The sequence below is a fragment of the Papilio xuthus genome, unplaced genomic scaffold, assembly GCF_000836235.2.
Source record: "Papilio xuthus unplaced genomic scaffold, Pxut_1.1 DF825017.1, whole genome shotgun sequence".
Classification (NCBI taxonomy): domain Eukaryota; kingdom Metazoa; phylum Arthropoda; class Insecta; order Lepidoptera; family Papilionidae; genus Papilio; species Papilio xuthus.
The window spans coordinates 4,539,383-4,563,117 of NW_013533632.1; the positions used below are offsets into that span (position 1 = coordinate 4,539,383).

Genomic DNA, 23,735 nt, shown 5'->3' on the forward strand with positions numbered 1-23,735 from the left:
TTAAGACATTCACAAACCCAACTAATCATACGAAAATAAAAATAGGGTTTTATTGAAACTACAAGTCAGCCCAAACTTTATTTTAAATTGTAATTTAACAAATTTTACAGTGAATACTTAATTGATATATAATTCAGACAATGTTGGAAATAAATCATTACAGATTCATTTATTCTGTGGGTTTCTACAGTCGAAATACTCGTACAAAAATATACTTGCCATCTCGTTTGTCCTCATTGAAAAAAAAGAGATACAATTATACTTTAAAACAGGTAGTTTCGGCCGTAGAAATCCACGCTAAGTGGTACCTAAAATTATGGTTTATAAGAGCTACTTTAAAATTACTTGTAAAAACTAAGTATCCAGGCTGTTTCCCCCGGGTCACAAAATTAGTAATTCAGTTAGGAAAAATAAAATTTTAACTAGAAAATTTAACAAAAATTATTTCTTAAAAACTAATTATTGATAATAGTATGAGATTAAGCATTAACTTATCATAAAGTGCCAATTGTTGAAACTAATATATAGCCGTTAATTTATTCTTAAATTCTTGACAAGGTATTGTAGGATTAATTTTATAAATAATTATAAAAAGTTTATTATTGTTATTTATCTTATCAAATTGTCTCAAACTATAAAATTTTCATCAAATTAGGTCTGTGCTATAATTATACAGTTTACCTAGTGTTTAATTCGTTCAATGGAGCAATTTGATTTTATATCCCAAAAAAAGAAAGGAGTTATTAATGAGTCGGATTTTTTACAGGAGACATTGAATACCTAGTCCCTATCGGATTTATGTTGATTAAGATAATAGCGACTATTCTAATATATTTATATTAAAATTGTAAAGAAGATACTTTAAATGTAACATTTATGCGAATATCGTCGACATTTAAAAGCGAATTCTACGTTAAATAAATTAAATATTTACTTAGAGCACTATTATCGAGATCATATTTACATAATGAGATCCTTGAATCTTTGGTAACATTGATGACAATTTGTGACAATGATAAATAAAAAAAGAACTCTCGATGAGTTCTTATTTCCTTGACCTATTCTGAAACATCAGGAAAAGATTTCCTGATACCTGTTTCATAATACCTAATACTAACAGACCAGTGAAAGGGTTCATTATAAGCATACTAAGTATAACAATCGATATAAAGACGATGCTAATAACATTTGCTATGTAACTTTCATTATTAAATTATTTAGTTATTAAACTAATTATTAACCTCCATAGTTGCATATTCTATTGAAATTTTGATTTTAACGTATTATAATATTATTTTAGGACACAGATAATATTTTGCAATTAAACTCTACTTAATTGGTAGTATACTACATATTATCTTGCGACAAATGTTGTAACGCCAATTTTATATAGTCACACAGATTACGTGTTTCGTCTATAAAGTTACTATCATTAGCTGCAAATCTAAATTCTGCTTTATCCGCAAGCTTATATTAATCATATAATTCAGATCATTTTAAAAAGGAAAATGCAATTAAAGAGTTTGTTAACTACTAGAAGCGTCGCGCACATTTGCAATACTTTTGATTCGCGATAAATGGGTTATAAGATCAGCCACCCCTATTAAAAGAGGATGCAGGACGCAGATTGTTTCGCAGCCTTGGTGAACTCCATCTCGGCACCACGCGGATCTCATTTGCAGATACACCTTCGTCCACATCATCAGCTTCAGTTCTGATCTCCATTTTCTGAAGTTAAAAATTAGAAAACGTTAACGAAGTTTTATACGTATATGCGCAGTATTTAAACCGAATTTTAAGTTCCGATTCGTAAATTATTAATGTTTAACAGTTGATAGAACGGGTGTACTAAATCTGAATTTAGTTTGTAATAACATTATGAAACCTGATATTAATTTGTTGTACCTTTAGAATTAGAGGTTGATAAGTTTTCCAGAAACCAGAATTAGTTGCTAGTTCCGAAAATTATGAGTCTGGTATATTAATTTTAGATAAACCCATTAATATGTGTATAAAAGTTACTATAAGATGGTTTACGAGTAGAAGTGGTATGTTGTTACCTGCACGATAAGTCTAATCAACATATATTGTTGATTTATTATTCTGTTCATGTTCCTTATTTCGTGTTTTTGTTTTATTAACTCTGATGTGATGATGTCCTCTTTATTTTCCAATACGAGATCTAGACCATCTGTTTAAATAAAAGTTATTGGTAGAAAATCATAATATTAGGCAAGACTATGTCTGATTTTATTATGTAAAATAAAATCAATACATAAAAATGGAACTTTTTTTTTTAATAAAATGCTTGAATAATAGTTGAACAAATTGCCGGAATCATAGGATCAAACCGTTGCCTCAACCATAACATAGGAAAAGTAATTGTCACACTCAATGAATAACCTCGTGAAGTACCGCTTTCCACATAACACGTTACATAGATGCGTATCGGACTGCTAAAGCCCTTCGCATATTTCAGTTTTTATAAAGAGAATACATTTTAATTACCCTTGCGTTTTAATAAAAACATTTGTACATAGAAGCACCTTGAATCTATTTAAACTGTATACAGGTACTCAAAAGAAGTAGTGATCATCAAGCTCAAAACATAATATACTTACTGTCATCAGTAAACGGGTTGCAGAACCATTTCCTCAGTATTAGATCCAAGAATCCTAATTTACATTTATTTGAGTTGGGATATTCGATTAGTTCACTTTTGTCTACTTTTTCCAAAAGCATTGCTGGTAATTTCCGTTCTAATTCAGTATGTAAAACGACCTGTTAGCAAAAATAATTATCGTATTTATGCTTTGTCAATAAAATTGTTAGTTAAATAAAACTGTAAAAGTTTTAATTTTACAAGCATCTGCAAGTATTCAACATGTCGTTTTCATTTAAATGTAATATATGTTGATAAGCAATCAACCTTAAAATTTGCAATATTTTTTGTACTAAAGAAAATTTAAAAACTACATAATTCAATTCTATAAGTATTCTTACTTGCATAGCCAAGCGCTTCAGTTGGGCATTCCTACGAACACTTTCAATATCGCCAACAGCCAAACCAATGAGAAGATTCATTAGGAGAATCGGCATTAGGACCATGAATAAGCCTAAGATAAAGAAAGTTGCCATTGGGAATGGCAAACTGGCGTCGGAGTCAGATCTGTAGTAAGTGTGTACGTAGGTGCCGAGAAAGTCCAGTTCACCGAGCATCATTGCGAATGTTCTCATTATTGACATGGAAATAGTGCTAAAAGACAAATGATTACCCTGGAAAGTAAGATACTCATAAACTAAATTTTATATAAATATTCGCCACGATATCGAAAACCGTTGAATTATTAAGCACTCGTTCACCTTACGTCTATGGCGAATCCTTCAATACCATGATCAAAATAATAAGGAAATTCGCTGAGCCAATTCGCAAAACCAAGAAATCTGACGTCGCCTGTTTCGCCATTGCATTAAACACATTTATTTAACTTTTCCGAATCTATTATCATTAGTCGTTTTAGGTAGATAATTGCCATCGCGTATAATTGCATCACAATAAAGGTATACACAATGTAACGAAGACATATCGCTGCAGCTGCTTACCTTAGACAATAATATATAGAAAGCTAACCCAAAAGCCATGATCAGAATTGAAAAGACCATCAATACTTTTATTAGGGTCTGCAAAATTTCTAAGAACATCACCACGTAGATGCCGACTTGATCAAAACGTTGAAGGAGCAGAAGAAGTTCAAACCATGCCAAAAATATTGTAATAGATGCAGCTGAATACTGGAATACAAAAAACAATTAACGTGAATGCCGTGATTTTGTAATTTCAAAGTTATTTTCGAAATTTAACAAACCTGAATGCTACAATTGCTGGTAAAAACCCAAGGAAAGACCGTCATAGTGGAACTGATGTATAAAATCCAAGATACCAAGTTCGAAGGATCTACTAAGTAATGCCATTTCTGTTGCTTCACATTATAAGCCTCACGAACCACGCATATACTGTTGTATACTAAAATAGCAACTGTACTGATATCCATAGCAATTGTCCTTTGAAAATCTGAAACAATAAAGTCTAAGACTTATGAGACTATAGCTTGTGTAGATAGAATGTTTATAAGTGTAGTTATTTTTAATTTACAATTCTTACCATCAGCGTGTTCCGAACTTAAATTGTCACGTCCAGACGTATTGGCGGAATTAAAATCACTACTCCACGAAGTACATGCGTTGGTGGAATTATTTGAGAGAACTGTATTCGGTACGCTTTCCATGAGAAGGTACGTGTAAAGTGTAACAATTGATAAGAAGATGCAATAGAAGAGCAGATTAGCTACGTGGAAATACTTTCCATAGGAGTTCCATTTCATTTGCAAGTACTTTTGGCTTAGTGGATGAGCTAGTAGCTCCACTCGACCATGAGCTACCATTGCCTGTAAAATATTCAAGAAAAACATTGAAGATATATTGCAGATCAGTTAAAATTGTTTATTCGTAGTGCTGTTTAATAACATATCTAGACAATCACGATAAGCTTCTTGTTCAAGATTGTGGAGTATATTATAACATTATATATAGTATGTGAAGTACTTTATAAAATATTTTACGAAACAAAAACAGAACAATAGCAGATAAACATTTCTATTTAGAAAATGTTAAAAGCATTTGTTGTGTGTTGTGTGATATCATAGATACAAGCGGTGCCGTGTTTTTTGTGTGGTTTTGTGCTTTTTGCTGCCAATCAAGTTATTATTCTAATTATTTGTTAGTTCTACTTATGTTATGGCATTTTAATTTTTTAAAATATTTAAGGAGCACCAAGACAATGCGAGAATTACAACATTGCCAAATTTATATTCCCAATATTTCTGGCTACTAGAGATATGGTGAAAATTGGCTTGTTAAATGTTACTTGGAAGTAATGACATAAATGATAATGATAATAGTTGTAAATGCACACAAGAACATGGACACAAGAGAAGCGTCAGTGTACTAAATTGACACTTCACTCACGTTGATAACATTCAACGGTTCAGGTCGGTAATTTGGGTCGTCGCGCGCCTGTCTCTGCGCTTCAATCTCAAGCCTCGAATACTGGTAGTATTTGAATGAGTATTTAATCTGCAGCGAGCGAAAACAAATGTTAAATTTCTAACTACGTAATGCGTCCCAAAACTTACATTAAGAGCTGGTAATGGAATTTCTTGTGACTTTGGAACATTATCAGATTTTCTGTTTCTTGGTCCTTCTTCGTAATTTACTTGAGGGCATAGCGCATCAAAGTTGTATTTGATCTAAATTTTGCGAACAGAATAAATTAAAATCTCATGAAAATGTCATAAAATTGTATATCTAAATACTGTTACTAGAAAATAACGCTAATTAAACTTTGGAAAAATAAAAAAAACAGTAAAATGTTGGCTTTATGACAGTATGGTTCTTCAATGCGTTGATTTAATACTAAAAATCTTGTACCAGCAACAACATTAAGTATTTATATTGCTTGACTTATAGTATTATAAAAAACATACTGATGAATTGAGAACCTGCTACTTTTTGAAGTCGGTTAATAAAACTATTATACTAAATAAAAAAGGACATTTTAGTAAGGTAAAAGACAAACTCTTGTGAACTCACGTAGAAGCTCTTTGAGTCTTTCTTGCAGTTAGCTTTAGTGATACATTTATCTTGCACTGCTTCGAAAACTCTAGGCATATAAGCTATCAGAGCAAGTGTGACACAGGGATGACGATCGGAACGTAACGCCATTACTTCTTTAGCCCTGAAATATTGAAATGTTAGTCACAAAAAATCATTCGAAAACATGTGAGTACAATAGAAACCCGTTATACCGGAAAAGAACAGGAATCAAAGACTACTCATTTTATATAAATAATCGTTTGATCTGTTTAGAATTTAGAAAGTTCACCGAGCAAGATAACTTTATCACAAACATCAATGACGTCATAATCATGCTTTGTCTTTTTCTTACCTTTGTTCGTGAGTAACCATAGCAAGAGCTGCTTCCGGGAACTTGTAATAAATGGCATAATCAATGGCGCTCATGTCAAGATTGTTGTAGGTAAGGTTACATCCCATGGAAAGTAACAATGCAATTGAATTTGGTCTATTTTCCATTGTAGCCAGATGTAGTGGAGTATTCTGGAATAAGATATAACAAGGTATATGAAACGGGGAATCAAGTGACCTAGTTATCAGCAAGGAAAGTAATTATATGAAAACAATAGACGCGAAGCTGCAATTATTAATTTTTAAAACGTAAACTATAAGAGTTATAACTGTATTTTTTCTAGTTCTGACACACATGGATATCAGAATAAAACATATTCAAAATAACTGGTAAAAAGTTTACTTACTCCATCTTTGTCACTCTGGTTTAACAGGTGTGAATGTACTGAATGTAATAATTCAATAGTTTGCGTGTATCCGCTCATAGCAGCTAGGTGCAGTGGGTTACGACCGTTATGGTCTCTATGGATCAGTGCACCACGGTTCAAAAGCAACTGTACCACTTTAGTATGACCCTCCCGGGAGGAAATGTGCAGTGGTGTCAAACCTTCTCCATCGTTCTCGTTCATAATGCAGGTGCCTTTGTCTGAATCGAGAAGACGACAGGCTGTGTGGAAACGTCCATATCTGAAATATATCAAATCACACAGTCAGGATCTACAGAATAGTAAATAAGAGGATTCAGTGTGCCAAATTATTGTTTTAACCATCTTTAGTGGGATAAAGAGAACGACGATGGTCGTGATCATACTAGATTTACAGCCCCAGTATTATGGCAAACAAGAGGTGTGTACGGTAGTGTCAATATGTTGTAAAAGACCGTATTGCAGCATATTATCTTACACCATATTCATATTATCACATAGTCTCAGATAACTTTTACCTTGCAGCGAAATGAAGCGGGCTCTCATTCTTGTTATTTTTAGGGTTAATGCTAGCACCAAGTCTGATGAGATTTTCTGAAGATCTAATGTGACCCTCTCGGCTGGCATAGTGCAGCGGAGAGCAGCCGGTATTGTCCCTTTCGTTTAGCATTTCTATCAGGCCCTGTTCACAATGGTCCTGCAAAACGTATGTGATTTATACATTTAGTTCGCATTAAAACTTTGAATGTGATAAAGTTAGGTGTTCAATTCCTTTGCAATTTTAATTGCTAACGTATATTATTGTCCTGTAGTGCTCCAATAGAACCTAAAGCCGTGTTAATACAAATATGTACCTTGCAGCTAGCAGCAAAATCCTCGAGCCGTCCGCCGTTAAGCACGACAAGATGTAATAAATTCCTTGAATTCATATCTTTTAGCTTAATGTCAGCTCCCAAGCGGATCTGTAACGTAGTAACATTACTTTGTGGTATTTTAATTTTGAACAATTTTTTTTTTGTGTATAAACTTGTAATATTTAGGCAGGAGTAGTGGTCGCCCGCGTCTTCGTCTTCGACAAATATTTAAAACAATTGATTTTCGTTGTAGGCAACGCAAATACATCATGTTAGAAAAAAAAACTTTATTTTTCGATATGCTCCAACTGTATAATTATTATATATAAGTTAGTATAGAATAGATAAGACATCTTTTACTACAAACAAATATTTAAAAGCAATACTATCCAGAGAAATTACACGCTTACCAAAGTGTGAACTGTTCTCCAGCCAGCCCTAGAAGCAGCTAGCAATAAGGGTGATCGCCTCTCCTTGTCCAAGGGATTTATATCTGAGCCTTCAGATATTAAGTAGCTCACGATATCAGGATGATCAAACATAGCGGCGCAATGAATAGGTGTCATCATTTGCACATCGCACGAAATGAGACAGGCTTTTTTCTCTTTTGGCTGCATTTCAAACATCAATCGAATGATTTCTAAGGCGCCCTGGAAATATTCATTTGTGGATGTAAGATTTCAGTAGAGAAAAGCTTGGTATTAAAATTAACATTCTAAGTTTATTTCTGTATTACCTGCGCGCAAGCAAGATGCACTGGGGTCGATAGATCGTGTTGTTGCGTAGAAATCTTAGCTCCTGACCTAAGACAGAGCTCCACAGCTTTGATGTCACCACCATGCACGGCGGAATGCAATGGTACATTACCCTCGCTATCATATAGTGATATGATAGACTCTCTGCTGCATCCGTTAGACTCGCCCCATTGCAGGAATACCTCCATTGTCCTAGATGACGCATTCTTCGCGGCCTCATGGATCGGGTAATAGCCGTTGTTGCAAGAACGCTTCGAATTCGCGCCGAGGTCTGATATCTGTTTCAATAAGTTGACAGTTTTTATTGATATTTCTACAATTTTTCACTTCAAATAAATCTATACTTTATCTAGCAATGCAATGATTTTGAAATTTGTATGGTTTAATCGTCTAAACACGGTCCTTCAAGCAGTCGACAGCGGTGTTTAAATAGTAGACACTAAATAATATTGCCTACAGTGAGCCGACCGCTTTAAATGCAGATACTGTCCGTGTACAACTGCTCTTAGAATATAAAAAAATAACTGCTTAAACATATCATTAGATTGTCTAGGGCGACCCGACGGATACCGTTGCTACTATACCACGATATATTTTGTAGAATTTTAAGGACTGTCGTACCAAAATCCTGGCGCACTGGTCATGATCGTGGATGGCAGCGAAGTGTAGCGCCGTACGACCGTGTTCCCCGCCGAGGTCCACATTGATCACGTCTTTGTATTTCGCAAATAATTCCAAAACAGAGACCTGTGAATTTATTGATGATGTATCTTTTACACTTTATTTAATAAATTGAATTTTTATAGCCCTGACAGACTTAGAAAAAACGCTCAAAAGTTTTAGAAGAAAAGTAGTAAATTTAGCTTAGTTTGCTCATTTGTGTTATTTAATAAATTCATTATTAGTTACGTTACTGCAAAAAGGGAATGTTTTGGCTAATAATATGAAACAGAAAATATATACGTTACTCGAATTTGATTGTGGTTTTCTTTTGAACTTGGGAACGTAAATTTCTTTTGACATAATGATTACATACCCATTTACCGTTTAATTAGGACATTTTAATACAAGAAAACTTGTGTTAAACAAACAACAGAGGAGAAATTATTACGTAGACAGACGTATTTTTCATTTAAGTGTAATTTACTTACTAATGTCCACAATTTAAAAATAAACATGATAATTTTTTAAAACGAGTACAAATCATTTTACCTTATTCAATTCGGTTGCGAGATGAATTGGTGCCTGGGATTTTTCATTCAATACACCAGTATTTACTTTTCTGTAAAGGTATATACGTATTCAAGTAAAAAGTCAATTAGTTATTATAAAAAATCCTAAAACTAAAGTCTTTAATAATATAAGATGTCTTTTAGGATTCCAAGCAATGAGTAATCTAATATTTTAAATATTTGATCTCGTAAACAACGTAACATCGTCGTTCTTTTTCTGAGTCGAAATTTCTATTAAATATTCAGTGTTCCATTATAAAGGACAAAATATCATTACCACGAAACATTAAACGTATGCGAAACGATAAAAAGATTTCATGTTAAGCTTTAAAGGTTCTAATTATTTCTTTTGTGTAATTTGAGAATTTACTTTTAAGTTATAAAAGATAAATTATAACATTTATTTCGGCTAAGACATATTTTCGGTAAAGTAATTCGTGTTGCTACCAAGAGATAAGCCCACAGATTTTTGGATATTACAATACTTACTGTTGAAGTAGAAATTCGATGGCATCGAGGGCTTCGTTTTCCACAGCCACGTGAAGTGGTGTGTTACCAGCGTTGTCACGAGACCCCAAGTCTAAGCATATAATATGTTGTTATGAAAGCTATTGTAGTTGAGTAGGCATAAAAAGTGTCTAAAAGGAAACAAGTGTGTAGCAAATGTTATAAAACCGTGGAATTGCTATTATTTTCTTATAGGAGTTAGAGAAGTATAAAACGATTGGTAGTTGTATACCCTTTTGATTTTTGGATTTGTGTTAGAATGGTTTGCCTAAATATCAAATGTTTTGGGTCCAAACTAATATTATAAAGAAAAAATATTTCATTGTTTTTTTTTACATTAATTAGGCTCCTAAAATACTGAACTGATTTGACAAATCCTTTCACTGTTGGCAAGCTAATAAATAATACAATTGTAAATATGATAAAAAACGTTTTTGTGAGAAGAAAATAAAGCAAGTAGGTATAAAAAAATAAAATTTCTACGCAATTAACAAGTATATTAGTCTTACGTAATAGCTTTCTCCATAGATTTATGATAAGAATAACTATCAAGGCCTCAGAACAGGCCACGCTAAATCGGATTCAATTGAGGAGACAATATTAAGCCACCTGAGAATTTGGAAACACTTTGATACTCCATTTATTTTAATTATACATGCTTAATGTTATTCATATAAGTTCTTTCAAAACAAACGAAGTTATATTTAACGTGTTCTTTACTCTTCAGGTGTCTTAACTCGTCTTTCGAATTTTGGATTTTATAAAGGTAATATGATAGAGCTGTTGTCAAGGAGTAATTATGTTTTATGCTTGGCAAATGATGAGAAGAAAGTTTCGTGTCGCGTGCAACTAACTCTATGCATAAATAAATGCCGTAAGTTCCCGACACAGTTTTCCAATTATCTTTTTAATGTAACTTTAAAAGTATTTTTGTACAAAATAGTGAATTGAACTTATATAAGTCAATGTTATAAGTTCTAAATGTAATTATGAAAGACAAAACTGTCTCATGTAAGATAACAACAATGTTTTGGAATTTCCAAACTCGACTCTTTAATACCCATGTCACGAAATTGTGTATTGGTAACAAGGTCCAAATATATTTCTAATTTTGTATTTTCCGACTACACTGACTGATGTGAATAACCAAAGTGAAAGTTGAAAAGTGGCATCCTTAATATGAATAATTGACATACGAAAAGTTACGAAATAGAAAATAAAATACTTTACAATTTCAAAATACAATTTATTGTTGGTTCCTGAGACTAAACCACCGTATAAAACATATCATCTCTGTAAACATCTCTCATTCCTTTGACAAGAGATAACAATATGTTGTATACAGAGTTTTGATATTAGTAACCCACGATTAATCGTAGAAGTAAATTTTATCATATTAGTTTTTGAAAAGAATAAATGGAAATAATAATAATAATTAATAAAGCGTACTTACCACCACCGTAGTTGTTTATGAAGTGTAAGATGTTTGCATTGTTCTTGGCGGCGGCCTGGTGCGCGGCGGTGCGACCACGAGGATCGCGGAGGCTGAGTCGCGACGGGTCGTTGAGATATAGTCTCATAAAATCTTCCACATTGCCGCTTTCTGCCGCCTTTGTACAAAATATAAAATAACTTTAACAAACCGTCGATATGAACGACCTACAATAGTAGTTAATGAATCAATAAATTTATACAACTAGGAGAGAGACTACGGTTTGTTAGTCAGTTTCTTTTGAAATTTTTGCGGGGAAACTACTTTACTTGTTATGAAGATTTTGCTTGAATTATTGGTGTTTTGTTTTCTCTTAGGTTCGGGAATAGCAAAATTCACTAATAATGATTGTAGATTGATTTAATAAATTCCAGCTTGATACCTTCACGCATTTCTGAGAATAAGGGTCTTGACAGACAGACGGACCGAGAAAAAAGTGAGGATAAGGGTTCCGTTTTATTTCCTATGAGGTACGGAACCCTAAAAATGATACATTTGAAAAATACTAGTGACCTAAGTTAATTATAGACAAACATCTTTTAAAACGTTTCTATCTTTTACAATACCATACGAAAAATACGATCAAAGCTGTAACATTCTTTAAAGGATTTCACGTAATGGCTCCAATCCGTGGCCCATTAAGGACAAACATCTTGTGAATTCTACGGATCTTGCACAATTCTATATTCTCCGTATTGAACTTTGTAAAATGCTTAGCAAATAGTCAACTTGAACTAAACCAAACAAATCCATTAAAATGTAACCAGTAGCTATTTTAGTTCAAAATCTATCTATTTCTTAAGTAATTCAGATAGAATTGCGTGAAATTATTTACATTTGTGTGAGATTGGATTTTAAGTGAGAAGTAAATGGGTAATTTAATTATTAATTATCAATTTCATAAATTATATGTTATAAACCAGTAGGATGAACGAATGTGAAAATGAAAGGTTAGAAATATGTCAAGAACTTAACAAATAGTGATATTCCTGTACTGTAACCATTTAAACTTAAACGTTAAAAACATGTTAAAGTTTGAGGTGAAAATAATGAAATTTTTTGGTAGATTTATAAATTTCCAGAAATGCCGTGACATTAATATTGAGTGATATGTTTTTCACAGAGAAACCAAGATGTGAAAATAACTTTATTAAATCGAGGTAAGTTTTATTGTATTATCAGGTTAGAAAACAACTTTTGCTCTCCGTTGTGCTAAAAACTCAAATAGCATCTTGAAATCTAGATTTTTATGACTGTCCTTTTAAGTTCTATCTTGTAAAGGTTGTTAAAAAACGTTGATCATCATCATAGGACCTAGGCTATGGCTAAAGGTTCTAGATTTTTATTTATTTACAGAATTTATGCTTGTTATTTAGTAAATTACTTCGTCAATTGTATGGTACTTGATGTTAACTGTATGTCAAATAAAAACAAGGCCAGACAAGAAATAATTATTAATCCGATAAGCAAAAAGAAATTGTATATACACCTGTCGATATCAAGTTAATGGAGCTTTATCGCGAATGCTCCGTTTGACCCCAAATAACAATTAAGTGAATAATCATTTTGTTACTGTTACTACGCAACATCGGGCTAAAATATCTTGTCAACATCATGAATGGATGTTTGTTAGAGGATATCAAAGTCTTGTAGAACACTTAGACTACTTATTATTTTTTTTAATAGCACGGACGGAGTCGCGCGCGGTAGATAGTAAATAAATGAAATAGGAATAGATTAATGTTAAGCTGTCTATAATCTTATACCTCTACTATATCTTTGAATAGGCCAAGTTGGAATTATTAAAATTGGTATATTATTTTTGTAGAAATATTAATATGAGAGTGGAACTTTTAGATCAGTTTATTTATCTTAACATAAATCCATATTGTTAAATACATACATAAATTTAAGTAAGGGTAGTAACTTACACAGTTATAAGGCTTAACTATTGTAGCTTAGAATAGAGCAAAGTCGGGACAGCTTTGGCAAAGTTTCACGCAGATAAAGTGGGAGCTTAAAATATTTATTTAAAATGTTTGTCAAAGTTTAATTATGCACATATGTCCATCCTAATCCTGTTCTTACCCGTGTAATAAGCGTCAGACAGTCATATTAATTGCTTTTATAATTAAACTATCGGTTATATCGTATTCGTGAACCGCAAATTCACACATTAAAAGTTATTCATATTTACAAAATTAATCTATTTTACATATTTAATTGGTAAAATATATAACTTAATATATAGGAGTTTAACAACAGAACAAGGATGTTACATCCTGAGTCAAGTTGACGTGTTATTAGATATTACTACAATACTCGTGTCATTGCACGTGTATCTGAACGCTTACAGAAATTGACAAAAGTTGTTACTCCATTTGTAACAACACGGACATTAAAGTGACAAGGTTGTATTGCATACACGTGTGACAATATCCAATATACAATATGCTGCGCTGGAGGCCAATTCTATTCTACTTTACTTCTTCCTTTTCACTCGTATCTAATAAAGAAATAATGGGAATGAGAACGGGATTTGCAGTGGAGGTGATGTAGAAAAACGAGAAGTAACGTTTTTCTGCACATCTTCTCGGGTTTTTTTAAAGTTAGGTATCGCTCTCACTTATTCCTAACTTGGAGTAGTTATTGGACAAAGGTTACTTTTCAATTTTAGTGATATCAGCTGCTATCTCGTTTGCCAACTTTAATATAAAACGTATTTGTTACTATGTCAAAAAAAGAAATATGTTTTGATCAAAATAAAATTCACATTACATATTCAGTTAAATTATTCTTATTCAGTGGCTCGGAATCACGTCATCAGTGACGTAAATTTATGTTATCTTCATCCTGGTTTACCAATGATGCGCAAATATGATTTCATATACGATTTCTTAAGTTTGTAAGACAGGAAAGCAAGGTTCTTTCAAGGTTGAAAAAATATAATTTATACTATTAAAAGTTAGAGACAGATTGTTTTTTAATTTGTATATAGCATATCTGACACATGTCATACTTCTTGAAATCATAAATGTTCGTAATATTTCGACAGACACTTTTATTTTTTGTTATTTCATTGGTCTGATTGTCTCTGGTCTTTACTATTTTTAACTATAGGTTTTTCCTTAAGGTTGCTGGTGCTTGTTGTTGTCATGCAATGGAATTTTTCAACTCGACCAGTTTTTGAACCAAAAGCCGTCGCTTTTTTGGTATGCAGTTAAGTTTTTTTTTTAGTATGTGCTACTGATGAAGTATTTACCTATCAACAATGTAATTAGGTCGGAAATTTATCTTGGCAACCTAAATTAAAACTCTTATGGTTACTGTTTGTTGTATGATATTTAATCCTAAGTGGGAAGCGAATTTAATTCTTTAAGTACGATTATATTGTTATTAATCACTAATCTGTTAATGTATCTGGTGCCAAATTTTACCTTTATCTAGATAATTTTTTCGTATTTCGTAATGGGAAATTAAACATATTTTAAACATTTTAATATAATTTTAGAAGTCTACCCTCTTTACAGCCGTTATTATACGGCTGTGAGTTTTTTTAAAAATTAACATTTTACAAAAGAAACTCTTGCCAGTGAGCTTTGAAAGACCGGAACTCCATTAAACTAAAACAAGGTCATGAAACATTTTTATTCTGAACAGTTGAAATTATAACTACAAAATTATGTGTAATATAAAAATTTACAATACTTTGAAGTATTTTTATATAACAATTTACATTTTTATTAAAACAAATATCGGCTGATATACTCATAACTAGCTGAAATCGATATGTGTTGTAGTGTTGAAAAAAAAAGAGAAAAACCATTTTAAGCGTCCTGATAAGATTTTAGACTTTATTGATCCTAAAAAGTTGAATAAAGTATAATATTTTTATTGTAATTTCTAGTTCTTATGTTTAAAGTGAACCAAATTAAATTCATGATCGTACAACCTTTACTCGGTTCTTCCAGATAGATAATATAAAATTTGTGTGAATTTACATTTTATTAGAAATTATTTAGATAACACTTGTGGCGGTGTACATCCATTTAACTAGAAAACGAATGTCGCATGCAACTTTTAGAAAAGGTCGTTGGTATGCGCCATATAGAAACTTATGTTTACACTTTCTTTATATTTGTAGACAATCAAACGAAATACTAGGCAATTTATCTCTATGCTTTATTTTATCTAGAAAGAATATCACAGATTACTAACTTATAAAATAACTTTCTATTGGCGAATAATTTTTAAGAATACAATAGTACCGTATTTTACTTTAAGTAGAACAAACAAACTAATAAATTTTACAAAGAAGAAAACAATACCTATATTATTGGTATAAGTGTACTATAGTTTTTTATGAATATAAAAAAGAGTGAGAAATAACACTTCTTTATCGTCGCGTCGTTAATTATAATAGCTCAATGGTTATAATCTGATTTACAATTATACGGCAAAAGTTTGGGTCCTGCGTAATTTGAGCCAATGAATTTTTTTTAGGAATCATAAAAACAAAACGTGGTATTAAAGTTATCAATACTTAAAAAGCTTAATTTCTAATTTTATTAATCTGAATTGTTGTTTTACTATTATTAAAAAAATTCAAATACTACAAGCATATGTTTCTACCGAACTTAGAATTTTTAGCATACTTGGTTTCTTTTTTTTAGTCGTAAAAAATATTGTTCGACATTACCGCATCTTTTGTTCGGTATATAATATGAATAATGCAACATTAGTTATTATTTACTTACCTGCAATATCTCTTCGTAGTCACCTTTATTTACGTTCATGAGTCCAAACATTTTGGACCAATGCCGCGGTAGTTTTATACCGGCACTTTTGAAATGCTGTTTATTATACATGTGGTTGGATTTGTTGGACTAAGTTTAATTCAATTAATACAAAATTATTAAGTTTATAATTTGAAACGAAATGTTATTATACTAAAATAAACATTTTTATTGATAAGTATCTGAAAATTTGCTTCAAGTTAATCTCCGAAGTGACACGAGTGAACCGTGGATTAAGATGAAACCGAATTAACAGGTGTAGCCGCGTAGCTGTGACCGGCGCGTAACTCTCACTGCCGCTACGAGCTGCCGCCTCCCGTAGCACTTCTACGACGCAATGTCAAGTGTAACCGATCTCTTTTTACTATACGATATTTTGTTTCCAGATTATTCGTTAAGATCTTTGTAGTTTAATTAATTAAACAAGAACAAGAAAATTCTATAGTTGATTAGGTTTTCGGTTGTTTTTTTATTAATATACATTTTTATTCAAACTTCTTACACGTAAACCAGAAACTTGTGTCTCAAAAAGAATAAAATACGATAAAGCAGCAATGAAATGACCAATTCGAGAATGGTTTTTTTGTTAGGAATCGTACACAGGTTCTCGAGTCAATATTGCTAATCGTTATGTAAATGTAGCACATACTTTACAAGGAGTAATGCTCTGAACAGATATGCTTGAGGTCGCTCAACCTTTTATCTTAGCGAGAATGAAACTTCGTTTGAGTGTTTGTAAAAATTGCTTTTACCTAAACTTTGTATTATTCCTTGTCTAGATTTTTTTCATCGTCACTTGAAAATGTAGAATTACAGATACGGGCTTAGGTGCAGTCGCCTTCTGTTGCGGTATTCTTTTACTTAACAGAAAAATTTCTATGCTATGACCTTAAACTTTTTTCACACGCCACAAAACCAAGAGTTTTCAATGACTACTGAAAACTTCGTACTCACTTAATCTCTCGGAAACACTGAGTTTACAATATACTTAGTTACAGATGTTTCGATTGTAAAACCCCATGGGTTCGAAAAATGAAATAAAGCGCTGTTTTGATAATGTTATCACGCCAACGTTCATCATTAACCGATATTTTTATACACATTTAAAAGTGGCTTCCTTGAGGATTGTTAATTAGTGTTTTGTTTCAAGTTGTACAAAATGCTCCAACGATGAAATAATTACAAGAGGAATACCGTTAGGAGTTTTTTCTAACTTAGCATAATAAAGAATATATTTAACAACTTTTAAGTTCCGAAACCAAAGGAATTTTTAATCTTACATTATTTTTGCAAAAACAAAAAACATAATGATGTTGAAGGTAACATAAAACCAGCACTAAAGTTCTCTCAGTTTTGTGTACGTCGTATTAAAAAGTAGAAGCGAGACGTTGCATTCGATGCGTGCCGCACATTTAAAGCAGAGCTTTGCTCCCTGTTGTTAGCAACATCAACATAAAATGAATTAAAATTCGCCTTGCATCTTGATGACCGATGGCAGAGGAGACAGGGCTTGGATAAGAAACTTACCTTTTTTAAATTCTCTCTATAAACTTAACGTGAAATCTGTGAAATATTTAAGCGACCCTGCTACTCGAGTCGACGATAATTTTAGCCTTATAGCTTTGTTATTAATTGAAATTAAATTAAATTACTTTGAATGACTTAAGTTATTGTCTAAGCACATTCAAATAATAGTGCAACGTCATTAAGCAATTGGTTCAAGTTTGTTAACCCTATATTTACTACTAAAAATACAAGAGGCAAAAAATCTCGCATTTCAACCGGATAAAATTGGTGCATCTTCGTTGCTTAGCAACGCTCATAACTTTCGCCGCATTGTTCTGTATGCTGATTTTAGCGATACAACAATAAAAACAACATGTTCAAGCTAAACCTTTGTGTTTGTTTAGCATACAGTGCGCCTTTAATTATTTAATTATCTTTAAATTAGATATGTAAATAGGAATAGTTTTATAAAAACTAATCAGTATATCACCAGTTTTTTTTTTATATTTATTTGAATTCATTAGAATTTCAATGTAACTCTAAATACAAAGGTAAATATCATGGGATAATTCAAAATAAGAACATAAAGATATATAGTTGATTGTTGGCATTTTTCAATATCGTTCATTTGACTCTTTTGTCTCTTTTCAGAACTAATGACAATTGTTCAAGAGTAAATAAAAATACTAACCTCTTTTAATTTCGTCGGCGTAACTGGTATGTTTGGTAACGTATGTGCCCGTCGAAACAAAAACATATTAAAGCCAATGATATGCACATTCGCGTATAACGTTGCGTTAGTACTTAGTATAGTTTTAAATGTTCTCCCCTACGTTCGAGTGGTTTGACTTATCAGGTGATCACAATACAGCTTTAGTCCATTACGTCGACCAACAAGCTCACCGCTATCTTAATTCCCTTTATACTGAGGAATGGGATTTCATTGCATAGGAGTAGCGATTTTTAAGGTAAAATAAATTATTTTATTATAAAACAAAACTTTATATTTTAAAGAAATTATTGAGAAAGAACAGACAAGATGCTAATCTTTCCTGTTTTAGTACAAGAGCTATCTTGTTGAATACAATTTTTTCTTTAAATAAAATTTCGAAATCGAACAAGCTGTTTGAATGTGTTTACAGTTAAACTAGAATGGACATCATCAAATAAATTGCTGCGTCATGCTGACATATATGTTGGTCATGACATCCGATGACTTGATATACAATAAACTGTCCCGACTTTTGAGATATTTTTTTTCAATATCGAATATTATTGAAAAAAAGTTAATTTATTGAATAATTACATTCACACAACATACCAAATTAAAGAGGATAGTCGAACCAAAACTTTTTTTATTCTAATAATACATTGACCATTCAATTGCTGGACCAAGCCAAAGCACACATAAATCGCTTTAGGTCTCCAAAAAGAAGAATATTACATTAGTCTTTGGTTGAATAATGTAAATAACAAAGATTATTTTAAACTAAAATGTAATATTCGAATAAAATATAAAATCTCGCGTCAAGATTCCCCTGAACCTGGAAAAGTTCCAAAATCTCTGAATGTCCGTATAATTATATTACCAAGTTAATTTTTCCCTTGTGTCGTATTTTATGATCGCTTTGCATAAAACACACTACCTAACGTAAAAGTAGTTTTGCGGTTTTAAATTAAAAAGTAAAAGTTAAATTACTATGGTTAGACGATAATAAAATTAAAGCTCACTTTGTCGACTTTATGTGTTTATATGCATACAAAAACTGTTGCATAAGATTTAAGTTTTATATTCATATTCACACGAGTGTATATAAACTAGTACCTACTGTGGATGTCCTTAAAAAATGTGCAAAAAAAAACATATTGTTACCTTTTTTTCAGAGAGAATGAAGTAGTGGATATGTTTTTAAAGGAGAGATTCGGCAGTGGTAACACGCTGTAATCACTCGCACTTGATAAAAGAGAACTGACGTGGACACGTCATGCATATTTGCATCGCATTATGCAATAACACGTTGATAATCATTATACTTTAACTAAGATTAATCAAAGGAATTTGTACTATGGAGAGTTTCAAGTAAATAATTAATTCGTATCATCTCATTTCAAAAGGTGTATACATTTAACTAGCTGTCGCCCGCGACTCTATCCGCGTGGTATTAAAAGAAAACAAACTTAACGAGTAGCCCATGTGTTCTTTCAGACTATGTTCTACATCTATGCCAAATTTCAGCGAGATCCGTTGAGCCGTTCCGGAGATACCTTCGAGCAAACATCCGTCCATCCATCCATCTAAACATTCGCATTTATAATTTTAGTATGATTATGTTATTACTCCAATATTAGGAGCTCATCCTTGCTAATAGATAAACTACTAGATTAACTATCGATTGATAATAATGCTACAAATATAATATGGAAAAACATATAGCGAAGCATAAAACATAAATATTTTGACTTAATGTTTTGATACCGATTATTCAAACTGTAACTAATAAGTCAACAAGTGATATCGCTATCTAATATGTTACACTGTTATCTCTGGATAAAGTTATCCTATTCACGTTTATGTTAACTAGGCTATTCCCTAGTACATATTGTACCTATTAAGTTTATTTGTTGTATCGCACACAGTACTCAGATCTCTAATTTTCTATAGTTAAAAAGCATTGTTTTATAATTTTCATATTTAACTGAGGAATTAAAAAAAATACTCTCCAATTCCACTTAAGAAAGTTCGTTCTGAGACAACAACAGAGAGAAAAGCGTTGGTAGATTGTACCTTCTAGTGATTCGACCACATCATTCAGGTCGCACTCGAGCGGAATCGCACCTTTACTTTGTCCTTCTGTCTAAAGACTTTTTTCTATTATGTTTTTAGGGTTATTTCAAAGCTAGAGGAAAGTCTAATAATCAAATAATACTTACCCTCAGGATACGATACGGGCTTTCAGCGAGCAGACATATTTCTCCCACATTGGCGCAGTCCGGCCCTGGCAGCATACACTGAAGTTCACCACCGTGGTCATTGTTTTGCTTTGGCCGCCGCCCAGTCAGCCACTCAATCCAGCCCTGTATTACGACAGAAAATAAAATATTAGACATTTGAAAGGTAATAATAGTAAATGTAGTATCACCATGACAGTATTAGACATGGACTGTGAGAACTACTTTTTCAGGTAAAAACAAAGGAATGTTGTAGAGATATGCTGTGTCAATGTGATACAGGATATATTGTTATCTCTGCTTACATCTTTTTATTGAAGGTGGGAAAGATTTTATCTAATCACCTATATATGTCAATCATTGGTATAAATAACACTTGCAGATATTTGCTAACTTGTTATGAAACGTTATTATCTCAGACAAAGTAATCTTATATAAGTTTATAATAAGCTATGAATGTACTTATAACTTAGCTCAAAGTGTTAAGAAGAAATTAACAGATAGCATTAAATTCTGTATCCTAGTTATTTAATTATATTTGCAAAAAAACCCTTGAAGGTAGAAATTCTTATTTAAAATATAAATCACGTCATGACGTGTTACTTGTCAAAATTCTGGTGAAATTAGGAAAGACCATATGGACCACGTTTGCATTTACTTACACACGCATTATATATAAAATTATATAGGCATACGTATATTACACATGAATGCATTTACTACCAAAGTATCATCACGTATAAGCATAAGTAAATGACTCACTTACGCCTATACGATTTACATTCATTTTTATTTGCTAATAAGATCGACACTTTTTAAAAGAATTAACAGTTGTAATTTAAAAAAAAAACATTTATGTACACACATATTAATTGATAAATTGCTTACAAACCAAATTATTAAACATATGTTTGACACAGTTTGATTTGGGAATGGGCTTCTAATATACCAAATAACAACTTGATAGTCGCGTGTCACAACTTGTGATCTTTAATTAAACATTTGCTTGGCTTCAGGGAATAAGGCCAAAGCAACCGTAATCATCTCAATACAAACTAATTAATCTAAGAATCTGTTATATTTATTTTAATGTTTGCCTTATGTATATGTACGCTATTATATAATTATTATTAAAAATACAGATATGTTACTATGCAATCATTTTTCGTTGATCAATCAATCGACATATTGTAGCATGTAGATTATAAAACTTGAACTGACAAGACGTCACGCAATAAGAATAATATCTTTAATATCGGGGCCTTAAATTTTCATGTCCATTAACGTGATAATGAAAATAAAAGAAGGTTTTGATTAAGGGCGTTATAATGGAACTACAAAATAAAAAAATATTTTAATTACCCTTCTGAGTTAGAAGTAAAACAAAATAACTTAACCGGAGATTTGGGTGATATTTTTATCTTTATTACCTTGAAGTTACATAAAATAACATGTTATCAATAGCAAGTTTGTCTTACTTAATTGACCAAAGTTTATAAGGCGTAGTTAGGATATGGATGTCCCTCATGAAACATGAGTTAACGTCCTCGAGTTACTAACTTATTTCTCCCTTGTCATCCTTACTTATGTAATAATTTATTGTTACTTTCTAATTTTTTTTTTAATTTTTACAAACTCTTTCGGAATAAAAACAACGAAACCTATAAAAGTTTACTTATGATACCTACGTCTTTTATTTTTATGGCTTTTATTAGATTGCTCCCGAAAGTACGAAGCGAAATTGCTAGATAGGCAAATAATGTAAAGCTTTTAACAAAATGTACATGAATAAATTATTTGAGTCAACATGAATTCGTGATCCATTTTAGATTACCTTGTATGGTAAATATAATATTATAAATTATTATTTACCTATATTGATTATTTAAATATACTATTTTCTTTACTTTTGGAATCTTTGCTTAGTTGTCAAATTATATGATAGGTTTCTTTGAAAGTATTTACGAGATTACAAATCGTTCACCATTGTGTTTAAGAAGTAGCAACAGAGGATTCCATCATCCGAACATCATTTGATAAGTATCTTAAATATTGTACGAGTGCAACCAAATAATACATGAAGGTTGTACATAAAGCTTTTTGGAAAAAAAAGCTTACCCAAAGTCCTATTCGTGGTTGCTGAAGTGGTGTTGGTTGTGTATTGCTTATGTTAACGGCGACTTGAGTTGGTGCGACTTGCTCGATTACATTCATATCTGGTTCCTGGGGTGACGCTGACTGGACGGGCGCTGATGACACTATTGTACCCGCGTTGAATATCCACATTTTTCAACTAATAATAACATTAGAATCTGTAACAAATAATAAATTGTATATTGGATACGACATTAAGAGACACTGTAAACGGATGCCGATACCGAATGCTTGGAGATGTCCGTTAACTGCAGCCTTTAGTATAAGAGGTAATTATAAAGATGGTAAAACAACTTTAGAACCATTTCTCCAACCTTTTCAATCTTATAGAAAAATGATAAATTATTTTCTTTGATACTAGGGAGACTGATACAAGTTTAAATATAGTCTAAACCTACAGAAGCTGCTAGGGACGTGATTGCATATTGAAATAATACAATACAACGAATTAAGAAATACATCCAATCATTTGAAATATGCAATAGAAAAGATGTATTCAAAGGAACTTGTCAATTCAAGATTTTTTTATATATTTTTTCATTTAATTAATTTAAATTGATGTATTCATAAAACATCTTGTCCAATAACACAGAAGCCAAGTGCAACGCTCGTAATACTTTCAATATCAGCTTATGCTGAAGAGAAGCGAACAACCCAGCAATTGATCATTTCAAAAATTGCATATCTCGAAGAAACTTAAATCTTATTATACGTATCACTTGTTCGATTTCATTTTATACAAGCTTCACTACGTTTTGTGGAGACAAAAGTTTAACACCGAACTGTAAGTAAATATTACTAACAGTAAAGTCCCCACTGTTTTAACACACCTGACACCAAAAACGACCCTCTCGCTCATCACCAAAATTAAAAATCTGCGGTGAACCGGTTCACAGATAAGGTCAATTTGTACCTGAGCAGAGTTATGATTTGCGTTTTGAGTTGCAAACTGTTATACAGGAGGCAGCTAGAGGCTCGTCGACTCACATAGCGACAGTACATCGCGATGAGCTGTGAGTTGCCAATTTAGTTATTGAACCGCAGCTCAACGGTTTTTATCAGAAATATCAATAATTTTCAGAG

General features: G+C 32.0%; 1 protein-coding gene across 1 annotated transcript; it reads right to left on the bottom strand.

Annotated features, from left to right (window-relative positions):
- Positions 1–1,542: 1,542 nt before the first annotated feature.
- Positions 1,543–20,677, bottom strand: TrpA1 (Transient receptor potential cation channel A1). The gene is made up of 20 exons (XM_013323649.1): positions 20,481–20,677; positions 11,209–11,365; positions 9,738–9,828; positions 9,229–9,298; positions 8,638–8,763; positions 7,998–8,294; positions 7,672–7,911; positions 7,262–7,369; positions 6,926–7,104; positions 6,390–6,669; positions 6,005–6,174; positions 5,650–5,794; positions 5,193–5,306; positions 4,181–4,445; positions 3,867–4,072; positions 3,604–3,792; positions 3,004–3,276; positions 2,622–2,781; positions 2,061–2,191; positions 1,543–1,728 (listed from the first exon to the last, which is right to left on the bottom strand). Exons 1-20 carry the CDS (start codon positions 20,655–20,657, stop codon positions 1,591–1,593), a joined length of 3,516 nt encoding a protein of 1,171 aa, XP_013179103.1. The 5' UTR covers positions 20,658–20,677; the 3' UTR covers positions 1,543–1,590.
- Positions 20,678–23,735: the final 3,058 nt, after the last annotated feature.